Below are 23,892 nucleotides of genomic sequence, written 5' to 3' on the forward strand. Positions count from 1 at the left end.
GGGAGCCTCGCTGCACCGAGGTTCCCAGCTCCCTGCTCCCCACTGGGAGAGATTCCATGTGGCTGCCCTGTTCCCACTGGAGAGCAGGGAGGTGACAGCCCGTCTAGCTGCCCTGCTCCTTGTGGGAAGTGGGAAGGTGAGATTCTGGGTGGCTGCCCCACTCCCAGTGGCAAGCCTGGAGCTGAGAATGAAGGCACCAGGCTCCCACTGAGGAGCAGGGAACATTGTGGGGAAGCCAGCGGGGAGCAGGGGGACTGTGGAGCATGGAGAAGTGAGTGGAGTTGAGAACAAGGCTCTCAGCTTCCCGTATTGCACACTACTGACCGAAGGTGGACATGAACCATCACTGTAATTACTGTGATAGCTGTAAGTTGATCCAATATAGGTCACCTTAAGTTTTTAGTATATGCATGCCTGAAGATATGGGATATTCAGGAGGGTCTCTAGTCTCTCCTCTTGAAACAGTTCCATTGTAGATAAATACTTAAATAGTCATTGGGACAGAAAGAAAGTGAGTGTGAAAATGACTCTGAGTATGTCTACGCAGCAATGTAAGCTCAGGTTTGAGTCTGGGCTCAAGTCTAACCTCCCTTGTATCCACACACCAATAGTGTTAACCTGAGGCTTGAACCTAAGGTCCCCGGACCCTACGGGGTCCATCCAAGCGCAAGTTAAGGTGGGACTTAGGATCTGAGCTCTATTGCTTTTCTGTGTGCATGTTTCACTCAGGTCCCAGAAGTCTTCCCAATGTATCCCAGAGTTCCTTGAGGCAACTTCCTGTAGATCTCTCAATGCTGACAGTCTATTGCAAATGGAAGCCACATCTCTGTTTGCAAAGCTCAGATCTGCAGTAATCCATTGTCTGCTAATCACCAGTCTACAAGCATACTATCAATGGAAACTGATCAAAAGAAGCTTTTTGCAAAGATTGCTGCTTCCTGGTCACAAGAGCACAAACAGATTTTGGTGCATGCTGCCTGGATGCCCCTGCAAATGCAGAGAAGGGACTAAGCAGCTGTCCTGTAGGGAGTGGGAGCAGCAGAGCTCTCAGCTCAGCATGGCTTGTGGAGTGATGACCCCCAACACCCAGGGCAGTTGCTTGGTCCCCTCTCTGTTCTCTGGGCCACCTCCTCTCCCCTGGCCATCCCTGGGGTTGCATATGCAGAGGTGCCTGGGCAGCATGTACTGTGAGGGCAGTGAGGTGGAATCAGCCCCAAAGCTTCCCCACAGCCTCCCAGGGATCCCTTATTCCTACCTCCTAGGGTGCAGTGGGGGCAGGGATAAGGGATCTCCAGGATGTGCTGGAGCACACTGCACCCCAAGCCCTGGGAATGCAGTTCACTTTGCCATAGCGGCAAGCAGCCAGGCTGGGGTGTGTGTGTGTTTCCTCCGAAACCTACTTTTTAAGTCAAATTTCAAAACAAACCAGAAAAAAATAAGTAAAAATCCAACCAAAAAAAATCACCTGCATTAAACATCCTAGTTTAAAAATTAAGAATTGCAACATTTCATTTTTATAGTTTGATGGCCCTGGAGACTGATGTCCTAATTAGCCTCAGAACAGATGCACATGGCATTTTCCTGCCACAGTGACTCAGCCTAGAGCTGGGGAGCTCAATTCTCAGATTAGCTGGTAGTTCATTATAAAGCCTGTCTCCCACTTAATACATTCTTCTTTAATCAGCATCTGCTATTGAATAGGCAAAGAAGTGTCTTTTGTAGATCCCATTCTTAGGCACCTATATCTCCTCTCCTCATTCATTGTATAGGGACACCTAACTCAGGTTCAGTGGATTTCAGGATTCTATATAGCTAGATGCCTTTATGGATCCAGGCCAGCATCACTAGTACTGTGCAAACACTACAACTTTGCAGTGCTGTAATGGGGGCATATATTTACTCTTTTGGGGAACCACCTTCTCCATATAAAGGGATACTGACTTGTTTAGCTGATCTATCAGGTTAGCACCACTTATTGCAAGGAATGAGAGTTTTCACTGTTTAGTACTAGCAAAGGCATGAGCTGGAAGGTCAGTGGGCAAAAGTTTGTTTACTGAAAGGGTTGAGTTCCTACTTATTGCTGGTGAGAAAAAGCTGAGAGCACGCCAAATGGACAAGATAAAAGTTCCAGAGATCTGCAGATGGAACAGGTGATGGCATTTGGAACTACTGGTAACTGAGAGCCAATTATTGTCAACTGGTCTGAAGCACATAAAAGGAGAAGCTGGGCTAGTCCCTGAGAAAATTTTCTTTTGGTCTAGCTAGTGGGTAGGAGTAAATGTGGTAGGCTGATCCTGATAATCTAGGAGACTATTTTCTGTTTGTTTATTTTTGTATTGAGTCTAAGGTCTGAAGTAGTAGGAAAGGGCAAGAACTACCCAACATTATCAAAATGTCTAGTGTGAAGGTCTTCTGACTTCTTTCTTTTGTATCTCTTCAATTTCAGTAAACTAGAGCAAACAGTACATATCTCTTGACTATGTGTATATCACTTGTCAGGAAGTGGTAAATCCCAGACTTTTACAGGTAGTAGGAGTATTAAGGGATTGGGAGACTCCAGAGAGCATTTTTTTAAAGAAAGTAACTTTAAAAAAATTCTATTCAGACATGTCAATGAAAAGCATAATGGTGGGGTGGGATCCCAGATAATCTGAATCTACCAATTATTTTAAAAGTGTAATTAAATTTTAGGGATTCATTCAAGAAACAGTTATGGGTATTTACTGTGATTTGTGGAAGGAGGCAGTTGTATCAGGAAGCTAACTAATGAACAGAAGCCTGGACCTCAGATCTCTGTAAAATTAATTTAGGATGGGTAGTATAAAGGTAAGGTGCTTATCTACAAAGCTAGGTGATGTACAGTATTTATGCAAATCCAGTTAGCTACAATTTATATAAAATATTTATAATTTAGTGCAAGACTAGTAATCCTGAGGCAACAAGATCAAAGGGGCCTTGGATTAGGTATTGTCTTACATATCAGTCTGTGCAGCCTAGTCTACCTCTCTTAGACACCTGAATAAATCTTCAGTGTGATACAGGGCTGAATCTGTCTCTAAGATACACTATACCTTCAGGTATAAAACTTTATTCAATGAATTGCCAATTTGACATAAAATCAAAGTTGGCATTTTCTTTCAAGGCAGAAGAAAGACTATGGCAAACTCCACTCCTTTCTGTTGATATGCACTTCTTTGTGACTTCTTCTCAATATGTTTGTACTGCCAGAAGTGCAGTGTTGTTCTCAAGAAATGAGAGTCCTTGATGGCAAGGAAATAGAACATTATTTACTTCTGAGTTTCCTACTTTTCTGCTCTGAAATTCAAGCACTTGTAGCCTGTGAATATGGTCCATTTTCAAAATAAGTTGAGCATATAGAATCAGAGAAATGTAGAATTGGAAGGGTCCTTGAGGTCCTCCAGACCAGTATATCTCAGTCTTTTTTGATAACAGGAATATGCTTCCTGTCTTCCTAAACTGTGTCAGGTAGCTTTCAGAGACTGGCTTCAGTCCATGGGTCAGTTGTTAACCACTGATCTAGACCCATCCCCCCACATATAGACAGAAAATAGCAAAGAAGCTTTTTGGAATCACATTCTCTTAATATTGAAGTAATCCATTCCTTTATCTGAAATCATAAAGATTATACAAGTTCTTCTCTCATATATTCATACAACTTTCGGAAGTTCAGAGGGTTTGATTTTCATTGGGGTTGCCAGGGTGTAAGCAAGGAAATAGTATAACCTGATGAGCTTAAGTAAATCACCTCTCTCTGGCCTAGTCCGTAAGGCTTTCAATTAGCACCTAGCTTTTGGAACACAGCAGTAGATGTATTAATCTGTTTTCTGTGGCTAATGTAGAAACTATTACAGACCAATTGATTTTGTCTAATAGACTCTTTTTAGCTAAGAAAGCATGCTCCCTCCCAGGGCTATGGATGTAGCCTGAAAGAGATTTTTATAGGACAATAATTTCCCACATATATTGTAGGGTCTATTACATCTGTTACACCTTCTGCAGCACCAGGTAAGCCCAGGAAGCCATGATGATCCATGATTTATTCCAAAGATTTCTTTTAAAAGTAGCCTGTATTATAGCTAGAAACCCAAGCAAACACTAGCAGAAGAAGAATGAACAAGCAAAGGGCCTACCCCTGCTAAAGAGTTGCATATTTTTATAGACTAAGCTACATTCTAGGAACACTGTACATATCTGTTATGTGCTTTTAATGCTCTGCAGCCATACATCTGATCAGCTACAGTACCTAAAAGATTCTCCTCTCCTTGGAAAATGTCCCTAAATATAGGGCTGAGTTTTCACATGTGTTTGAGCTCCATTCAGCACAGTAGTAGAGGTGGGCCCATCAAGGAGCCACTTGTACTTATTGATTCAATGCCAGTGCAGCTGCAGCATTAGAGTAGTTTATGCCAGCGGAGAATCAGCACAACAGAGTTCTACCACATTCCTATAGTGTTCCCTTACCCTCCAGGTTCCCTCATGCCACAGGAACTGCCGGTCATTAACTTTATGCTAGTGGCAAGTTCCCCCTCTGTAATTCTCCACTGTCTGTTTCCTAATGGAAATCTCCACAGTGAGCTGTCTGAGCAGTACAAAGTATACAGATCATGCTAGAAAATCTAGGCCATATTTTTTTATTTTAGCATAAAACTGAAGACCAAATAAGTGCATTGTAGGGGGGATTCCTAAATGTCTTTTCACCCCTCATTGGATGCATGAAACTTTTCAGTGTTGTCAATGTGTATTCTGCATGCGTAGGCCCAAAGCATTACCATAATGATTCAACTATCTTTACCATATGTATTGCATATTTCCTTTTGCATTTCATTTTTATACTCCATTTTAATCACATCTGAATCTTTTTTTTCATCGAGCAAACCAGTTTTAAATGGACCTTAATAAATATAGGATTTTCATAAATGGCCAAATACTTTAAAATAGCTAGCCTGGAGATAATACCAATAAGTGTGGGAGATCTTCTTTCCACTTACAGGTCATCAGCTAATGATTGGAACTACATTCTGAGTGAGTAAAAATGATAATAATTGAAGCCCTTGTTGCAGATGTGGTACTTAATGGCTAGCTGGCTGATTTATAAATGCTTGTTAACAGCTTAGAGGTTTTGTGGTGGATGGAACAATCAATAATGTGCTAATTCTTTCCCAATTTGTAGCCTAAAGTTTTTCAAGCATTTGCTTGAAAGGCTCCTTTAGGTTAATTCTTAAAGAATTAAGTGATGTCTGTCAATGCTTTTTCTGTCATTAACACTTGCTAAAAATAGAACTGTAGTTAACATCACCTTCACTGATAATCCACAAATTACTATGATAAGATTTAAATTTCATTAAAGTACATTCAACAAATCTATCTGCTTATAGGTGTTGCTCTGTTAATGCATTATGCACTGACATGAAAGTAATTGCAGACTGGCTGGCAGGAAAAGACTCCTAAAACTTAAGATCTAAATGTTCCATTTTAGAAATAATGCCCAGAACAGCTTTGTAACTCTGTTCAAATGGAGGATGAAAGTACTTGGATGAGAAGGCCTGCTTGTGTCTGTTTTCCACTGCAGTATATTTTTGGATGAATTCTCTGATCTCGTGATTCCATTTCTGGGGATTTCAATGTTCATAGATACCAACATATCTACTATGCAAACACCAGCAATATCCAGCTGGTTCTTTGTCACCCATGGGAAATTTTCTCAGTCAGAGAGCCCAATAATTGTTTAGTACAGCTGCTGTAATTTCAAGGCACTAACCCATCTGCAGTAACGGTATGCGTACAGCAGATGAGTCATGTTGCATACACATGCGTGGTAGGTGTGGGTTTCAAGCTTGGGCTCAGATTTTAAATTTGCTCTCTGCTTCATCATATATTTTGGGGGGGATGATGTAACAGATTATTATTTAGGAATCCTAAATACCAGACATTAAATGCACTTTAATAAAAGTATTATTTAAAAAATAATAAAAAAGCTTGGAGTGTGGAAGATGAAGAAATAGAAGTAGATTCTCTATTGTACCAAAACACTGAAATAAGAATTTAGATTACCCTGAGATAGACACATACAGGTAAAAACTTACCTGCTGCTCACATCTACCCACACGCATCCCCTTTTACTAGTATATCTTTCAACCCATAAAGCTGTAGCATTGTTCTGAAAGTCACAGTATGTTTAAGCATGAGGGCACAGAATAGTGCAGAACAAAGGGTTGCCAAATAGGATTGGCAAGTGTGGAGGTAATAAAATATTCACCTAGTACTTGTGAATCACCATAGATAAATGATTACAAACGATTTGTATTTGAAGCAGTAATACATCTTAGACCAAATGCTACTTTCACTTCTACTGGGTAAATCTGGAGTGAAGCAATGGAGTCAGAATGTATGACAGGTTAAAATCAGCTTCCATGTCTTTTCTTTTGGGGTTTGCTAATAGCAATTTAGCATAGATTTTGTTGTAACTTATATGGTGCAATTTCTCTATCAATTGGCCTTTTGTTTCCTCTGTACCATATCAATTTTTGTTAAAGATCAACCCAGCTCTGTCATTGCACAGTGTTCTGACTACTGCATATGGTCCTGTCCAATTAACTTAAATATATGCCATTTAGAAATGTGTAACTAGGAGTTGGAGAGCATTAGTTAGCCAATAATCAAATGTTTTTCAGTTAAGATAAACAGGAGTGATTATTATCAGGCAGCCAGCCTTAGTAAAGATGATAGACTGCAGCCCTATGTCTTACTCACTAAATAATTAATCATACTGATGGAGTTGTAATAAATCAAAAAGGTGACAATTCATGTTCTGAACTTTCTAACCCAAAACAGGTCTAACATGGAACATCAATGAAATGGTTTGCATGTTTATTATATGCATAACTGTTATCCCAAGATCAGATAAAATAAGAATCAACCCAACAGTTAGTACATTCTTGACTTTTTTTAGGTTCATAAAAGTCTGATTTATATTTGGTTCTTTGCAGTAGCACATAACTCATTACTGCCCAAATTTCAGCTTAGGCCAGAAAATAAATTACTGAAAAATAACCAAAAAGCCTGTTCTTATGGTATTCCCAGCGTAACTGAAAATTTGAGTGCTGGATAGTCACAAAACCTTTATTTCAGAAGATACTGTAGCAGTCTGACCTCTAGAACAAAAGAGATTCAAACATGTTCATGTAAGTATTGTGTCTTTTAGGTTCACCCATCCATAGTATGCCATTTGTCATCTGGTGAATATGCAGGTATATTCAAAGAAGAACACGGTGCTATTTCTGGTCCTGCACACAAAGAAATATTGAGCTCATTGTTTAATGCTTTACTGATAAATGTTTTTATCTAACCTCCTGTATCTGAAGTCCCAAATGGGAAGCATACAGGAGGATATGCAAAGAGGTCACATTTTATTGTGGTACCAGATTTGTTGTTGCAATCATTACATTAGAAAGCTTAACATTAAAAAGTAATATTAGCTTTCAATATTAGTAATAATATTTCAATATTAGCTTACGATACCTCAGATGCATTTCACACTCTCCAATAGCAGAACATAAATGTGAGCACTAGATACAAATAAGCAACATTCTGCTGTATAGTTCTAATGTAGTGGAACAGATAAAAAGGGGTAAATCAGACAGGTATTGATAAATCCTCAGTGGTGGTATTTTCTGACTGGGAAGCTGTGCTTTAATGGCCAGCCTTTGAAAAACAAATAAATTAGGTTTGTGCTGACATTTAAAGGCAGTAGAATACATTTTCTGGAGCATTAAAATCAAAAAGGAGTTCAGCTATTTATCGTTTCAGAATTAGGATAGCCCTATTAGTCATCCATATCAAGAAAGAAGATATCAAGGTAATTGAAATATGGTCATTGAAAGCCCATAATAATCACAAACTAAATCAGAAGTTCTTGAGGACATTGGTAATGCTTGTCATCAGGGGGCAAATGTTGGCTTAATTGTCACTTGTTCAGTGGCACTTGTGTAATACAGTATATTTTCAGATAGTGATTTCTGAATTCAGTCATCTCCTAAGGATGCTCAGGCAGTACTGGCTTCATAGTGATGTTATGAATAGAGACAGAAAGGGAAGAAATTGTCCTTGTTAGACATAGTTTGACAGTGTAATGGAGATAAAACACAGGAGAACTGAAAACTGAGAGAGGTTATCTCATGTCAGGAGAGAGACCTACGGTATTCAGAGATCATGCACCTAATGCAGCGGTTCTCAAACTGTGGGTTGCCAGTTCATTTTAATGCGGTCACCAGGCAGGGCCAACATTAAGGGGTGGCAAGCAAGGCAACTGCCTAGGGCCTCACACCGCAGGAGGCCCTGCAAAGCTAAGTTGCTCAAACTTTGGCTTCAGCCATGTGTGGAAGGGCCAGGGTTAGACTCACCATGACCCAGGGCAGAAATTCTTAAATGTCTGGGAGTACCCACTAGATAAAAGTGTATGGTGCAAGTAATTCCATACTCATTTCAGTGTATACCTGAGGGGGCCTTTCAGTTCTCCCCTCTACCCATCCTGGTCCCCAGCCAACCCGCTGCTGGGACCTCACTATTCCCCCCTCAAATAAGGTTGGGGGGGCTATAAAGGAAAGGAGGTTTGGCTCCCTGCAGTACCAGTCATAGGAGCCCTAACCCCTCCCACCCCCCTCCTGTTTCTGCTCCTTTAAAGAATACCTCCTTTAAATCCTTTACCAATTCATTTTATCTGGATCACCGCATCCCTTCGCTATAGAGTATCTGCACTGGACATCCGCCCCACGTGTATATAATGAGTTGTAAGATCATTGCCTAACTCCTGTTCCATGTTCTCCCTGAATTAAATCCCCCCAGCTATTATGGAGAAGGTGGAGGAAAAAAACCACTTCACCTTGGCCAATCTGGCAGTGAGGTAAAAACTCCTTCCCAGTCTCTTTCCTCCTGCTGCTGAGAAAGGAGCAACTAGTGCAATGCCCACTGGATCCTGACAAAATCCAGTATTTTGCCACTTCCGTGGGTGGGTGGATGCGTGTTGCCCCATCTGATCCAGGCAAAAGAGGGCTTTTCCTGAACCAGCATGGACTTATATAGTAGCTCTTCTCTTCTGGTCACCGGGGGGGGGGGATGGTTCAGTGTCCACACTCTAGGGTGAGCATATTTCCCTAAACTGAAACCGGCACACCAGATAAGTGGCGACACTAGGTGACCTGAGCCTCATCGATCATCCGAGCCCTAGTTATCCTTTCTTTATGAAAATGGGAAGGAAACCAAATATAGAAAAGAATCCAACTGGTCAGTGTTTTTGACAAGATTTCCTGAATCTTAGTATTTTCCCTGGAACAACTTTTACACAGCACTATGGAATCTATGGACATAACCTGCCTGGCATAAATCAACTACACAGTATCAGTAGAAAACCAACTGGCACGCTACACAACATCCTAGCGTGTCTCCTTGACTCTTCACCAGGAGACCCCACCCAGGAGCAGGATCTCCTTGGGAAGCCCAGCACTAGAACTGCCAAGACAGGCATGAGAATTCCCCAAAAAGTGAAATCATCTTTGGGGAGCCCAGTACTGGGACTTCCTCCTCTGGTAATTAAATCATGTTTTAAACAGTAAAAGCTGACAGGACCATTATTTCATTTTATTTTGGAAACCCCTGCTGTTATGGTACTTAGGTAGCTGTCTACTTCGTTTTTGCTTAATGGCCTTGCTATCATGCCCAGTCCTCCATTGCCTTCAAATATATTCTTTTTTTTTTTTTCACTAGCAGAGGAACTACTGTGTTAATCTCAGAGAGACTAAAAACAGAACTACAAAAAGACAGAAAGGTGGCAGAGAAGGGCTTTAAGCTCTGGGATAAACTCACTTTAGAGATGTTATTGGATCCTGAGTGCTCACTCATTGTGAAATGTCAACCGCAGATTTGCTACACTGCTGTAAATATATTCCATCTTCACAGTTGCTATTACCCCAGACTGAACATATAAGGGGGAGATACCTCAGAAAGAGGTAGGTAGACAGCATATCATTAATCCTACCAAGTCTAAATACTTGAAACAAGATTCTCAGCTGATGTAAATTTCCATAGCTCCATTTGAGTCAATGAAACTATGCAGTTTACCCTAGCTGAGGATTTGGTTTTCATCAGCAATAAATGGCATAAGCTAACATGAAAAAAATTTGGAACTAGGCTGTGATGAAGCAGAGAAACTGTCAGCAAGCACAGCAGGGTTAAAGAGAGACTTTGGGCCCAGCTAGCCCCACCTTGTTATGCCTGCAGCCAAGGCCAGGCTTGGAGGGAGGAGAAAAGAAGGGAGCCTGGCTCAAGTTGTGGCTGACTGGTGAAGGGGAAGGAAATAGCTGCTTTCCTAACTGAGGGGAAGACTCACTAACCTACCTGCCAAGATAGCCACCTGGGAGGAAGCACTGACTCCCCAGCTATGGGAGGCTGTGGAAGAGACCTAGAAGCCTCCAGCCTTGGAGGTAACTGAGTGGATGAAGCCCAGGAACATTGTAGAGTTTGGCCTCACCAGCTTGGGGGTGCCCTGCCTGAAGGAGCCTGGACCCATGACTAGAGGCCCCTATGAAAGGCAGCACATTGCCCAACTAAATTGGACTAGAGGGGCCATACCCAGACTGAACAGAAACTGGTGAGAAGTAGCCTAGGGCAGAGGGTTTAGACTCCATGCCAGGAGGGCTGCTCCTTTTCAGGGGCTTACAGTCACAGAGCCCTTGGCTGGGACATTGTGGAAAGGGAGGGTCCAGGTCCTTCTAACACCCCCCACCCTTAAAGACTGAGGTCACTCACCCAAGCAAGGAGCTGGAGGCCTTTCCACTCTGGGGGAAATACTTCTACTGTGGATGCTCAAAATCTAGCAAAAGATATCTTTCCAAATCAAAAAGATACTTTGCAGCTAATAGTGCTGGTTAATTGTCAGCTGAAATTGTGAGTAGATTTTATTATCATTTCTGTCTGTCATTTCTTCCTTATTATCCCCAGCAACTCACAAAATGAAATGATATTTTCTTCAAAGTTTCATAATGACAAGTATAAAATAATTTTTAAAGGACATCTCATATCAATTTAAGTTGTGGCTTTAATTAATTAGACTTATGTCATCCTATTTTGGGGTCAGTTCTGAGGCCTATGTTGTACAAGAGATCAGATTAGATGATTACAATAGTCCCTTCTCACCTTGGATTCTATGAATAAGTAGTTAGGAAAGTGCCAATTATGGTGTGCTGAGTCTTCACAGAGACCTTTGAAACTCTATAGACACTTTAGACTTGTTCTGGGCAAAAATACCCCTTGATCTCAGTTGGTGCAGGATTGGCAGTCATGGTGTAAAGCAGCATTCTCAAAGCATTTTCATGTCTAACTAATCAATTTTTATTTTTTTATGTCCTGATCCATTGTCTCAGAGTCCAAAAAAATTTGATCACCAGACATTTATTAAAGATCTTTTGCTATGTAGTGGAATTCATTGTTAGTATTTTAGTATAAAGAAAATGTGCTTACAGCCACTGAATGCAGTGAATCTTTGTTTGGGCAGCAGGGAAAAGAGGATGGGGCTCCTTTAAAGGTCCTTACTGCATTTGAGTTATAAGGAGGGATGCACATACCTGAGCAGAACCAAGGGGTAACAGAAAGTGGCTACTCCAGTTGGGGGCACTGACCCATCATGTGCACTTTAGGGAGGAAAAGGTATTTGTACCTTAAGCATTCCACAAGAAACTCATTCTTGAGAGGGCTTCAGTTGCTGGAGATGTCCATCCATTTAGCCAAAGGATAAATACATACTGGACAAAGTAGTGCCTCCACTTTAGAGGGATGGCATATAGAAAAAAGAAGATAAATTACTCTTAATTCTTAAGTATCAGAGGGGTAGCCGTGTTAGTCTGAATCTGTAAAAGCAGCAGAGAATCCTGTGGCACCTTGTAGACTAACAGACGTTTTGGATCATGAGCTTTCGTGGGTGAATACCCACTTCGTCAGATGAATGTAGTGGAAATTTCCAGGGGCAGGGTGTGGTGTGTGGCTGTGTGTATATATAATATATATATCTAGCAGCAAGTAAAAGAGAAACTCAAGGTTAGTTCATCAGGGAGGATGGGCCCTGTTCTAGCAGTTGAGGTGTTGAAAACCAAGGGAGGAGAAACTGGTTCTTGTAGTTGTCAGCCATTCACATCTTTGTTCAACCCTTGAGCTGATGGTGTCAAATTTGGCAGATGAATTGAAAGCCTCAGTAGCTTTCTCTTTGAAGTCTGGTCCTGAAGTTTTTTTTGCTGCAGGATGGCCACCTTAAGTCTGCTTAGTGTGGCCAGGAGGTTGAAGTGCTCTCTACAGGTTTTTGTTACTTGCCATTCCTAATCATCTGATTTGTGTCCATTTATCCTTTTTCCGTAGAGACTGTCCAGTTTGGCCGCATGTAACTAGCAGAGGGGGCATTGCTGCATATGATGCGTATATTACATTGGTGGACGTGGCAGGGGAATGAACGTTGATGGTATGGCTGATCTGGTTAGGTCCTGTGATTGTATCGCCGGTGTAGATATGTGGCCCAGAGTTGGCATTGGGGTTTGTTGCATGGATTGCGTTCCTGAGCTACGAGCTACTATTGGTGCGGGTGTGCAGTTGCTGGTGAGAATACATTCAGGTTGGCAGGTTGTCTGTGGGCAAGGATTGGGCCTGCCACCAAGCCTGTGAAAGTGTGGGATCATTGTCCAGGATGGGTTGTAGATCCCTGATGATGCCGTTGGAGGGCGTTTTAGCTGGGGCTGTATGTGATGGCGTGGAGTCCTGTTGGTTTCTTTCTTGGTTGCTTGCGTAGAGGCTTCTGGGTTACACATCTGGCTCTGTTGATCTGTTTCCTTCTTTCCTTGTGCGGGTATTGTTAGTTTTGAGAATGCTTGGTGGAGATTTTGTAGGTATTGGTCTCTGTCTGAGGGGTAGAGGCAGCATTCGGTTGTAACTCAGTGCTTGGCTGTAGCAATGGATCGTGTGATGTTGCCCGGGATGGAAGCTGGAGGCATGAATTGTAGCATAGCGGTCGGTAGGTTTTCGATATTAGGGTGGTCTGTTAAATGTGACCATCACTATTGCACCGTGGTGTCTAGGAAAGTGGACCTCCATGTAGATTTGCGTCCAGGCTGAGGTTGATGGTGGGTGGGAAGCTGTTGAAATCGGCCAAACTGGAGACAGTCTCTACGAAAAGGATAAATGGACACACATCAGATATTAGGAATGCAATATACAAACACTGTAGGAGAGCCACTTCAACCTCCCTGCCACATATAGCATACCTTAAGGTTGCGCCATTCTGCCAGCAAAAAAACTTCACGGACCAGACTTCAAGAGAAACTGCCTGAGATCTCTTACATCTTCAGATAGCTGCAAATTGACACCAATCATAGCTCTCATGGTCCTGATTGAGATTATAATATGTGTAAGTGGGATTGCCATGAGCTACAAGCCAAGTGTTCTTCGCCTCCTTGAATATCACACGTCCATACTGCGCGGTACAAAGGGCTCAATTCCTCCCTGATTGAACTAACCTCGTTATCTCTAGCTTGCTTGCTAGCATATATATATACCTGCCCCTGGAAATTTCCACTACATTCATCTGACGAAGTGGATATTCACCCACGAAAGCTCATGATCCAAAACGTCTGTTATTCTATAAGGTGCCACAGGATTCTCTGCTGCTTTTTCTTAATTCTTAGTCACAGTCTACTGATACTATCAATACAGATGCTTGCAGTGGGTGAACACCTGTCCATTTTGACTTGTTTGAGAAGACAAGATACCTACATGGCCTTCAAACAAAAAATCAGATAAATTTCAGGCAATAATCAATTTTGTTGTTCTGATAGCAGTGTAAAGTTTTATATTACATTATCTATTAATCACACAAATCATCCAATCACTGAGTCTAAGTCTAAGAAATTTTATGTGCAAACACTGGATCTGTTTCTGATCTCATGTCTCTTGTATACTACAGTTACTTTACTGTGCCTGATTCTGCTCTCATGATTCTGCTCTCATACTTTTCAGTTCCACTGAAGTCAATAGAAATAAACCAGTGTAAGTGAAAAGAAAATCAGATCCTGACTTCAGTAGAGAGTTACTCCTGATTTACACTAGCGTAGGAGAGAAAAGAATAGAGCTCAATTGTTTGTCCAGCAATACAGCACCTTGGTTGGAATTTTCATATAGCTGATTGAAAATTGTGAAGAGAGCTTTATTCTCAACGTCAATGAAAGAAATGGATTAATCTCAAAACTCTAGCAGGAGGACTGTGTTATTTATAAAATGCATAGCAATTTCTCCTCCCCTCACTTCCCCCCAACCCCATACACACTGTTCTATAATACTAGGAAAAGAGCTGATTTATTCTTGTCTCATCACATGCTGGGGATCTGAAAGGGTGAAGACTGCCTCAGATGCTGTACAATATGTCTGATTCAGTTTGCTATTGACTAATGTCTCTAGTGCATAAAAATACAACTAGTCCCATTAGTTAAGTGCAATTCCCAGCTAAAAAATAAATAATACATGAATGTCCTCCACCGTCACCTCAGCATGGTGTTTAGTGGTTGCTTAAAGGTACCATATAATCTTGTGGATGACTTAATCGTTCCCTGCTTCACTTTTCAAAGGAGAAGAGTGGTTATTAACCCTAGTGTTCTCACAACATTTTCACAGTAGATCTTTCTTGAACAGCTAGTGCCACTTAGGTGGCTAAAGAAAGGATCTGAGAGTTATAAAACAGTTGCTGCTGGAAAATTAAACAAAAATAGATGAGCTAATAAGGATTTTAAAAAGATTATAGTGGGAGAGGGTGTCTCACTTTGATCTTGTACCAGCTAAAATCTCAAATCTTGAATAGCTAATCAAAAAGAAATGAAAGCACACAATGATTATCACACAGGGTATTACTTTTTCCCCTAAGATTTCATTCTAGGTAGCTTTTTTCATTTTTAATACATATCTTTTTAATATGTACCTTTTTAAAAGATTCAGTACGAGGCAAATTGATTGAAACAATATTAAAGAACAGCATTATCAGATGTCTTTTGTAACGGGAAATCATGCCCCACAAATCTACTAGAATTCCTTGAGGGGATCAATAAGAATGTGGACAAGGGTGTACAAGGGTGATCTAGTGGATACAGTATACTTAGATTTTCAGAAAGCCTTTGACAAGGTCCCTCGCCAATGACTCTTAAGCAAAGTAAACTGCCACGGGATAAGAGGGAAGGTCTTTTCCTGGATCAGTGACTGCCTAAAGGATAGGAAATAAAGGGTAAGAATATATGATCAGGTCTCACAATGGAGAAAGGCAAAGAGGTTATCTCCCAAGGATCTGTACTGGGACCTGTACTATTCAACATATGCATAAATGATCTGAAAGAAGGGAAGTGAAAATATTTGCAGATGATACAAAACTATTCCAGCTAGTTAAGTCCAAAGTAGATTGTGAAGAGTTACAAAGGGATTTCACAAAACTGGGTGATTGGACAACAAAATGGAAGATTAAATTTAGTGTTGATAAGTGCAAAGTAGTGCACATTGGAAAACATAATCCCAAATATACATATAAATTATGGGGTTTAAATTAGCTGTTACCACTCAAGAAAGAGATCTTGTAGTCAGAGTTCTCTGAAAACATCCATTCAATATGCAGCATCAGTCAAAAAAAAACAAAACAGAATATTGGGAATAATTAAGAAAGGGATAGATAATGTTGCCTCTATAGAAATCTATGGTACGCCCACATTCTGAATACTGTGTGCAGATGTGGTTGCCTCATCTCAAAAAAGATGTATTGAAATTGGAAAAAGTACAGAAAAGGGCAACAACAATGATTAGGGTCTGGGACAGCTTCCATATGAGGAGAGATTAATAAGACAGGGACTTTTTATCTTGGAAAAGAGATGACTAAGCAGGGATATGATAGAAGTCTATAAAATCATGACTAGTGTAGAGAAAGTAAACAAAGTGTTATTTACTCCTCATACAAGAACTAGGGATCACCAAATGAAATTAAGAGGCAGCAGGTTTAAAACAAAAGAAAGTATTTCTTCACACAATGCACAGTCAGCCTGTGGAACTCTTTGGCAGAGGATGTTGTGAAGGCCAAGACGGTAACAGGGATCAAAAAAGAACTAGATAAGTTCATGGAGGATAGGACCATCATTGGCTATTAGCCAGGAGGGGGAGGGATGCAAAACTGTGCTCTGAAGTGTCCCTAGCTTCTATTTGCCAGAAGCTGGGAATGGGCAATACGGGATGGATCACTTGATGATTGCCTGTTCTGTTCATTCCCTCTGAAGCACCTGGCATTGGCCACTGTTGGAAGACAGGACACTGAGTTAGATCAGGGGTTCCCAAACTTGGTTCACGGCTTGTTCAGGGTAAGCCCCGGTGAGCCACGAGACGCTTTGTTTACCTGAGCATCTGCAGGTATGGCTGCTTGCAGCTCCCAGTGGCCACAGTTCGCCATTTGCCAATGGGAGCTGCAGGAAGCAGTGGCTTATGTTCTTATGATCTAATTTCCAAAAATGTAATAAATATTACTTGGCAGTAGAGTGGGATTAGATGGAAAATTTCACTGCATAAGGACTGTGTAATCAGGGCCTAACCTCCAGGTCTAAATAACACAATACAGTTTAACTGTTTCACTATATTTGCTATATCTTTTAAAAAAATGTGTACAGATTGTTTTACTCTGATTTGTTGTTTCTTTACATGGTATATTTCTGGTTCTAGGTTCTATCCTTAGGAGCAGATGTTCTGCCAGAATATAAACTCCAGACACCTCGCATCAACAAGTTTACTATATTGCATTACAGTCCTTTCAAAGCAGTCTGGGACTGGCTCATCTTGTTGCTGGTGATATATACTGCCATATTCACCCCTTACTCTGCAGCCTTCCTTCTGAACGATAGTGAAGAACAGAAGAGACGAGTGTGTGGATATTCTTGCAGCCCACTGAATGTGGTAGACTTAATTGTGGATATTATGTTTATCATTGACATTCTAATAAACTTCAGAACAACATATGTAAACCAGAATGAAGAAGTGGTAAGTGACCCAGCAAAAATAGCAATTCACTACTTCAAAGGCTGGTTCCTAATTGACATGGTTGCTGCAATACCTTTTGACCTGCTGATTTTTGGATCTGGCTCTGATGAGGTAAGCTAAAATAAAAAAGTAGCCTTTTCTTCCCATTGACTTTGATAATCTGCTATAACCACACATAAGATTTCCCTGACAGGGAGCTCAATTAGGCTGTTCAGTAATCTCCCAAGGAAAGTGGTGAAAGCCCCAACACTTGAGACTTAAAATTTAACTGGACAAAACACCAGTAAAATGGTAGCAGATGAGCCTTCTCTTGCAGAAAAACAGACTGGATGACCCAAATCAATTTTTTCATTCTCAAATTCTTTGACACAATCTTCTTTACAAATAACATAAACATACCATACATGCAGTATTGCAGAATAATCTTGGTGTTCTAAAGACATTTCTCTCTTCCTGTCATTAACCATATGTGTGAGTGAAACTGTTCTGTGGATAGGTTGAGGGAATCACTCATCACGGCTATCAATCTGGCAAGGTTAAACCAAAACTATTACTAGGTTTGTTTTTTTAAATCATTTTAGAAGTTCAAATCCTTGCTAAAATAACCTGGGCCAGATCCTCAACTGGTATAAACTAACGTAGTTGTATTAACTTCACCTGAGCTGGTCTGATTTATACCAGCTGGGGCTTTGGCACAAGAGATTTAGTACTATGGTATTTAGGTTTAATATCTATGTTCAGATGCAAAATTTAAATGTTATATACAGTTTAGGTAGAGGAAGTGTAAACTTGACTTGCACCAGTTTTCAAATATATACATTTGAAAACTGTCCCAATATGTGTAAGGCACACACATTTTGTGGATACCTGACCCAATTCTGCCTCCTTCCAAAGAGTTTTTATTTAATTTAAGAAAGGTTAAAGTTATAATGTACTTTGTGATGGAAGCTGAACTGACAAGTAGAAAATTCTTTTTTGAGGGTAGGTAGAATTAGAGCAGTTTAAAAAAAATAGCAGCAGCAAACCCAGCAAAATATGATGATCTGTGGGTTTCACAAAGGACACAATGAATCCACTTTTCCCCAATACAGTTTTGCACATCTTGAAATCAGGGAAACTCAAAGTTTTGTGAATAATGTGTATGTGTTCTGAAGGGAGACAAGAAGGTGAACATTAATGCTGAATTGATGATTTACTCATTTCACTAGGTACCATCAGTGTCACAATGTGGAGACTGTTATGTATACATATGGAAACAGCAAAAACATACATTCCATCTAAAATGACTTTTTATTAAAGGAAAGCAACAAGAAGAGGGAACAAAAATCAATTCTTTGTGAAAGAGCACAATTAGTGTGTCGTCTTTGACAGACTGAACTGAATTCTGAGACCAAGATGGCTATGCTCAGAAGGGCAGTTCTTAGAAACTCAAGCAAACAAATATTTAAGGGCACGTTTAGTAGCCATTTGCACCTCAGAGACTAGTGATAACTTATAGTCTTACAAAAATTCAGAAAGAAGGAAATGTGTAACCTACAGTTTCTCTTACTTCTGCCTTTTCAGTTGTATGTAATGAGAAGGACTTCCCTCCTCCCTCCCTTCCATTTTCCCTCCTTATTGATGGATGGATACTATGGTGATGTGGACCATATAAATACCTGGGAGGGGGGATGAGAGATTAGGTCCACAGGGATCCTTCTGTTTCTCACTGAAGTTGATTGTAAGATCCCCGTTGCTTTCAATGGGCTCCAACACTTATAGACGGGAAAATGGGGAGTCTGAAGATACATGCCGGGAACAAATTAGTGGAAAGAAAGTCTTGTGAAAGGAATACAATAAAAAGAAAGAGATGGTGCATTAAAGGGATGAGGAAAACATGAACTGTCCCCTCACCAACAAACAGCTTTTCTCTGTAAAAGAAGACCAAAAGGCACAGAGGCAGATAGAGCAATAGCAGTATCTTCTCATCTTTTGCATTTGTCACACTTACCCATGGTCAGTCTCCTGTATTTCCTCTGAGTCAAGTACCATCTCCTAACTGGCACCTGCCAGGAAAAGGACGCAAAAGGTGCACCACTGATAGCACTGCTATGTGGTGCTGCTATTATCTTGTACCAATTTGTTCCTACAATGTATGGAGAAGAAGAACAAATCTAGGGTGGAAGCTGCAGTGAACCTATGAAGAGGGGCTCCTCCACCTTTCCCCCTCTGGAAATTATTCACTTGACCCCTATACTGTGAGGAAAAAGTCCATAGAGTCAGGGAATAGAGAGAAGCCAGGAAGGAACCACTCTTAAGTGGCCTGATCCAAAGCCCACCATGGTTAATAAAGACTCCCAATGCACTTTAGGTGTGGCCCTAAGTGTCATGGTTCTCCCCTCCAACAGACATGTGGCAGGAAAAGGTATGAAGTGGTAGATTCTATAGTGATGGGCCCTATAGAAAAACTCTAGGTAGGTAGGTAAAATTGCAGAACAGCAGCAAAGAATATTCTGGCAGCTGAATTCCCAAAAAGGACAAAGTTCAGCAAAAAAATGGCTTGTTGCTTATGGTGGATATTAAGAAATCAATTTATTCATTTTATCCCTCTCTCATAATTGAATATTTCTGCTAACTGTAGAATCTAGTTAACTTTGTCTGAGGAACAACCAGTCTATGGACTTTATGACCAGTTCAGCATATCTTTTCAGTAAACTCCTCTCTCTCATTTATAGTATTAGATATATCAGTTACTTTCTAAAGCTGCTGGGTGAAAGTCTGAACTTCACTTTTATTGTAGTTTGGTTTCCTGTGTTCCTGAGTATAATATTTCTAATATGATCCCTTTTTAACAGCCCAGTGAGAGAGAGCGAATGTAAAACTGTTACAATGAAGTCCCTGTCATTTCATAAACACTTTCAGTCATGGGGGTGCCTTTGCCCTGAAAAGCTTTTTTCATTATCTACAGGTTCTTCAGATAAGATCCCCTGCTAACAATTGTGCCTGGACATCCTTTTTATTAGCCAACATCAGTTCTAAAGACAGCATCCTGTGTGCTCACTCAGCTTCAGCAAACCTAGCTATCCAACTGTGCCTTGAAAGGGCAGGAGATAATCAAAATGCCACATGAAGCATCACTTGAATACCTCTATTTGTGCCTTAGTTTGTCAATACAGGAAACTAGTAGAGTAAAACTAATATAATGTAAAATAAACCTTTTCAGTTTAAATAGATTTTTAACACAATACTATTATAGCTGTTTGTGCGCTGTTCTCTTCTTTGTGTGTTTTGATGGTTGAGTGACATCCATGAAACTTTGGGAGCTTAGGGGATGACATACATTATCTTTTTGCCTTCTGTTACTCTGATAGTTTATTTTGAATCTTGTTGCTAGAATCTGGCCTAGATTTTCAGAAAAATGTACATGCAGTTGCATAGCTAAGTGTACGCACACACACAAATCATTTGCATGCACATTTACAAGGATTGGTCATGATACCTTGACCTAAAAATTAAATATACTTTTTTTTTTAAAAGTGCCTTCTTTTCCTACCATATTCCCACTTCTGGTCCCAGATGCAGTGAGAGATGAGGGCAGAGGGATCTGTTGATAATCAGACCTTTTTCTTTATCTTATAGGCCCCAGTTCAGCAAAAGACGTAAGCACGTGCTTTAATGGCTTCAACAGGAGTGCTCACGTACTTAAAGTTATGGACATAAGTGTTTTCTGAATCAGGAGTAGAGAGGGAAAACATTGTCCTGAAAGATACAGAAGGAAGTAAGATCCTGTGCTATTGCTATTTGTACAAATAACAGTAATACTGACCAATGTTACTGTATAAGGCATGTTCAAACCCTGTATCAACAGGAAAAAATGTAATCTTTGGAAATGGGGGGGAAGGCAGGAGAACCCAGGAAATGGGCAGCAGATTTAAAACAAATAAAAGGAAGTTCTTCACGCAGCGCAGATTCAACCTGTGGAACTCCTCGCCTAAGGAGGTTGTGAAGGCTAGGACTATAACAGTGTTTTAAAAGAGAACAAGATCAATTCATGGAGGTTAACTCCATTAATGGCTATTAGCCAGGATGGCTAAGGAATGGTGTCCCTAGCCTCTGCTTGTAAGAGGGTGGAGATGGATGGCAGGAGAGAGATCACTTGATCATTACCTGTTAGGTTCACTCCCTCTGGGACACCTGGCATTGGTCACTGTCGGTAGACAGGATACTGGGCTGGATGGATCTTTGGTCTGACCCATTATGACCATTCTTATGTACAATTGAATGGGCCATTTTAAATTGGTAACAATGTCAGAAAAAAGGGATGACTTTGTAGTTAACATGAAGGCATATGAATCAAATACTTCTATTCTAAGCTCTAAATTAAGTAAGTCTCACAATGCACATGCTAGGTAATATGTCCATTTTACAGCTTGGCAAATTTATGATGAAACAATATGCCCAATAGCAGCCCTTGGGATAGGACCTAAGAGTCCTGACTTCCAGTCCACTGTTCAAATTGGTAGACTCCCCTGTCTCTCTTAAACTGTATATTGAAACCAAGCTCTAAACTCTAAATGTCACAGAAACTGATATCATACATAGTTTTCACTTCCCACTTTAGCACTTGATTTGCAAATCAAATTTTCAAACTTTCATATCGTGGACTATGTCTTTTCATATGAATCATCTCCCCTTGCATTTACAATCCTAAGGACCACCCCACACCCATTCATGATCACATAATATTATGGTGGGAATTACAGAAATCATTTATACAAATAAGCAATCTCAGGAAAGTCTTTAGTGTATTTTGAGCTGCCTTTAAGTCTGTCAACTTGAAATTAGCAGGAGCTCCAGTACTGCTTGCCCAGCCAGCTGTCTGTGAACCTACAGCAATGGTCCATGGACCACAGTATGAGAATAAATGTCCTATTGTAAATGACTAATATTCATTATTAAGATGTTGGTGTGAAGGACAATGATGACACATACAGCAAACGGGTTTTCAACTTCAACAAAGTCCTCAGAAGAGTCTATTTAGCAAACTGAGAAATTCCAGGGTGAGAGGCAAAGCTCAATCATAGATTAGAAAATGGTTTAAACAGAGAAAGAGGTTAATAGGGGTTTTACTCAAGGATCTTCAGTAGGCTTTCTCTTATTTTATATATTTATTCATGATCTGCAAAAGAGATGAACAGAAAGGTGCTAAAATTTGCAGGTGACACAAAATGATTTAGACTAGTCTATTCTAAAAAAATTTTTTGAAAAACTTCAGAAGGACCTTTATAACACTAGAAAGCTGGGAAACATGGTGACAGAGGAAATACAATGTAGATAAATACACTGTAAGGATCAGTTTGAGCTACGCACACACATCAAGGGTTGTTTAGTTTTAAAAAGAGACAAATAAGAGCTGACATGATAGAAATATATTCATTAATAATAATAATAATTAATAATGAATATTTTGAAGAAAATAAAACCACCAAAACAAGATGAGGGATCTGACCATCAGGGCTTGAGTTATAATGGCTGTTAGCTCAGAATGAACACCATTTGTGCAGATGATTAACTAGTCCCAACTCAGTCTTCCGAACAACTGAATACCAGTAATACCTTCTAAATGATGCCTCTGCAATCAGGCAGACTAAGGGACCTTCCTGTTTCTAGTCATTCCATCGTCAATTGGCCTCCAACAAAACAGCCTTATGCCATAAATCAGTTCAACATCAGGGCCTGGAAACTGAGGATCTAAACTAATCTTAATAGTGAGGAAGGAGACAGTAATCAGACATGAGGAAAACCCATAGCTAATGGGTAAGGATTTTATAAGATATACTCAATTTCGTACTCCCAGAAGATAAACTAACTGTGAACTAATGTGATTAGCAGGATTTTTTCTAAATTGATGGTAGGCAGAAGTTTATAAACATTTATCTCTCTCAAGCTTCTCAGGAACAATATCCAATAATCCTTCCTGATCATCTGAATTGAGCGTTATAATTTGGGGGTGAGCTCACATAAACCCTTGTTGTGGGCAGACCCATATAGAGATGGTCTATGAGTTATTACCTGAATGTTATGATCATGATTTTAAGCATGGATTTGAGCCATTATAAACGTTAAAACTTGATTTTTAAAATATGTAGCCTTTTGGATCAGGAAGCAATGTAATTACTGCAAATCAAATGTAAGAAGAAGTACAGGCAGTATGTGGGGATTCACCATCTTTTTACATATAGATCAGCGGTTCTCAGACTGTGGGTTGGGACCCCAAAGTGGATCTCAACCACATTTTAGTGGGGTCACCAGGGCTGGTGTTAGACTTGCTGGAGCTCGGGGCTGAATCCTGAGCCCCACTGTCTGGGGCTGAAGCTGAAGCCCAAGCCCAACCACCTGGGGCTGACGCCCAACGGCTCAACCCTGGCCAGCAGGGCTCAGGTTGCAAACCCCCCTGCCCAGGGCTGAATCTCTTGGGCTTTGGCTTGGCCATGGCCCCCCACCAACGGGGGCAGGACACTTGTGGGCTCTGGCTTCATTCCCCCCTTCATGGGCTCATGTAGTAATTTTTGTTGTCAGAAGGAGTTCAAGTGCAGTGAAGTTTGAAAACCCCTGACATAGATGGTCCCTGTACAGACCTTTGAGAATGAAAAGATATTCATCAGTACCAGAGAATATTTGCAAGAATCAGGTACAGTACAACCATTTGGTTTAGGTAGTGTGTTTGGAATATGTCCATTAAAGTAAAGTTCTTAACAAAGTTGACTTGTATTAAGGTGAAGTGATGGCATAGGGAGAATGAAGTGTTGTTCA

General features: G+C 40.5%; 1 protein-coding gene across 3 annotated transcripts in view; it reads left to right on the plus strand.

Annotated features, from left to right (window-relative positions):
* KCNH7 (potassium voltage-gated channel subfamily H member 7) overlaps window positions 1–23,892 on the plus strand; it is a 321,723-nt gene that overhangs the window by 239,370 nt on the left and 58,461 nt on the right. For all 3 annotated transcript variants that reach the window (XM_075070162.1, XM_075070160.1, XM_075070161.1), the window contains one exon: window positions 16,786–17,211. In XM_075070162.1, coding sequence (XP_074926263.1) covers window positions 16,786–17,211 — 426 coding nt within the window. The remainder of the gene's footprint in view (window positions 1–16,785; window positions 17,212–23,892) is intronic.

This window comes from Chelonoidis abingdonii, chromosome 10, assembly GCF_003597395.2.
Source record: "Chelonoidis abingdonii isolate Lonesome George chromosome 10, CheloAbing_2.0, whole genome shotgun sequence".
Taxonomy (NCBI): domain Eukaryota; kingdom Metazoa; phylum Chordata; order Testudines; family Testudinidae; genus Chelonoidis; species Chelonoidis abingdonii.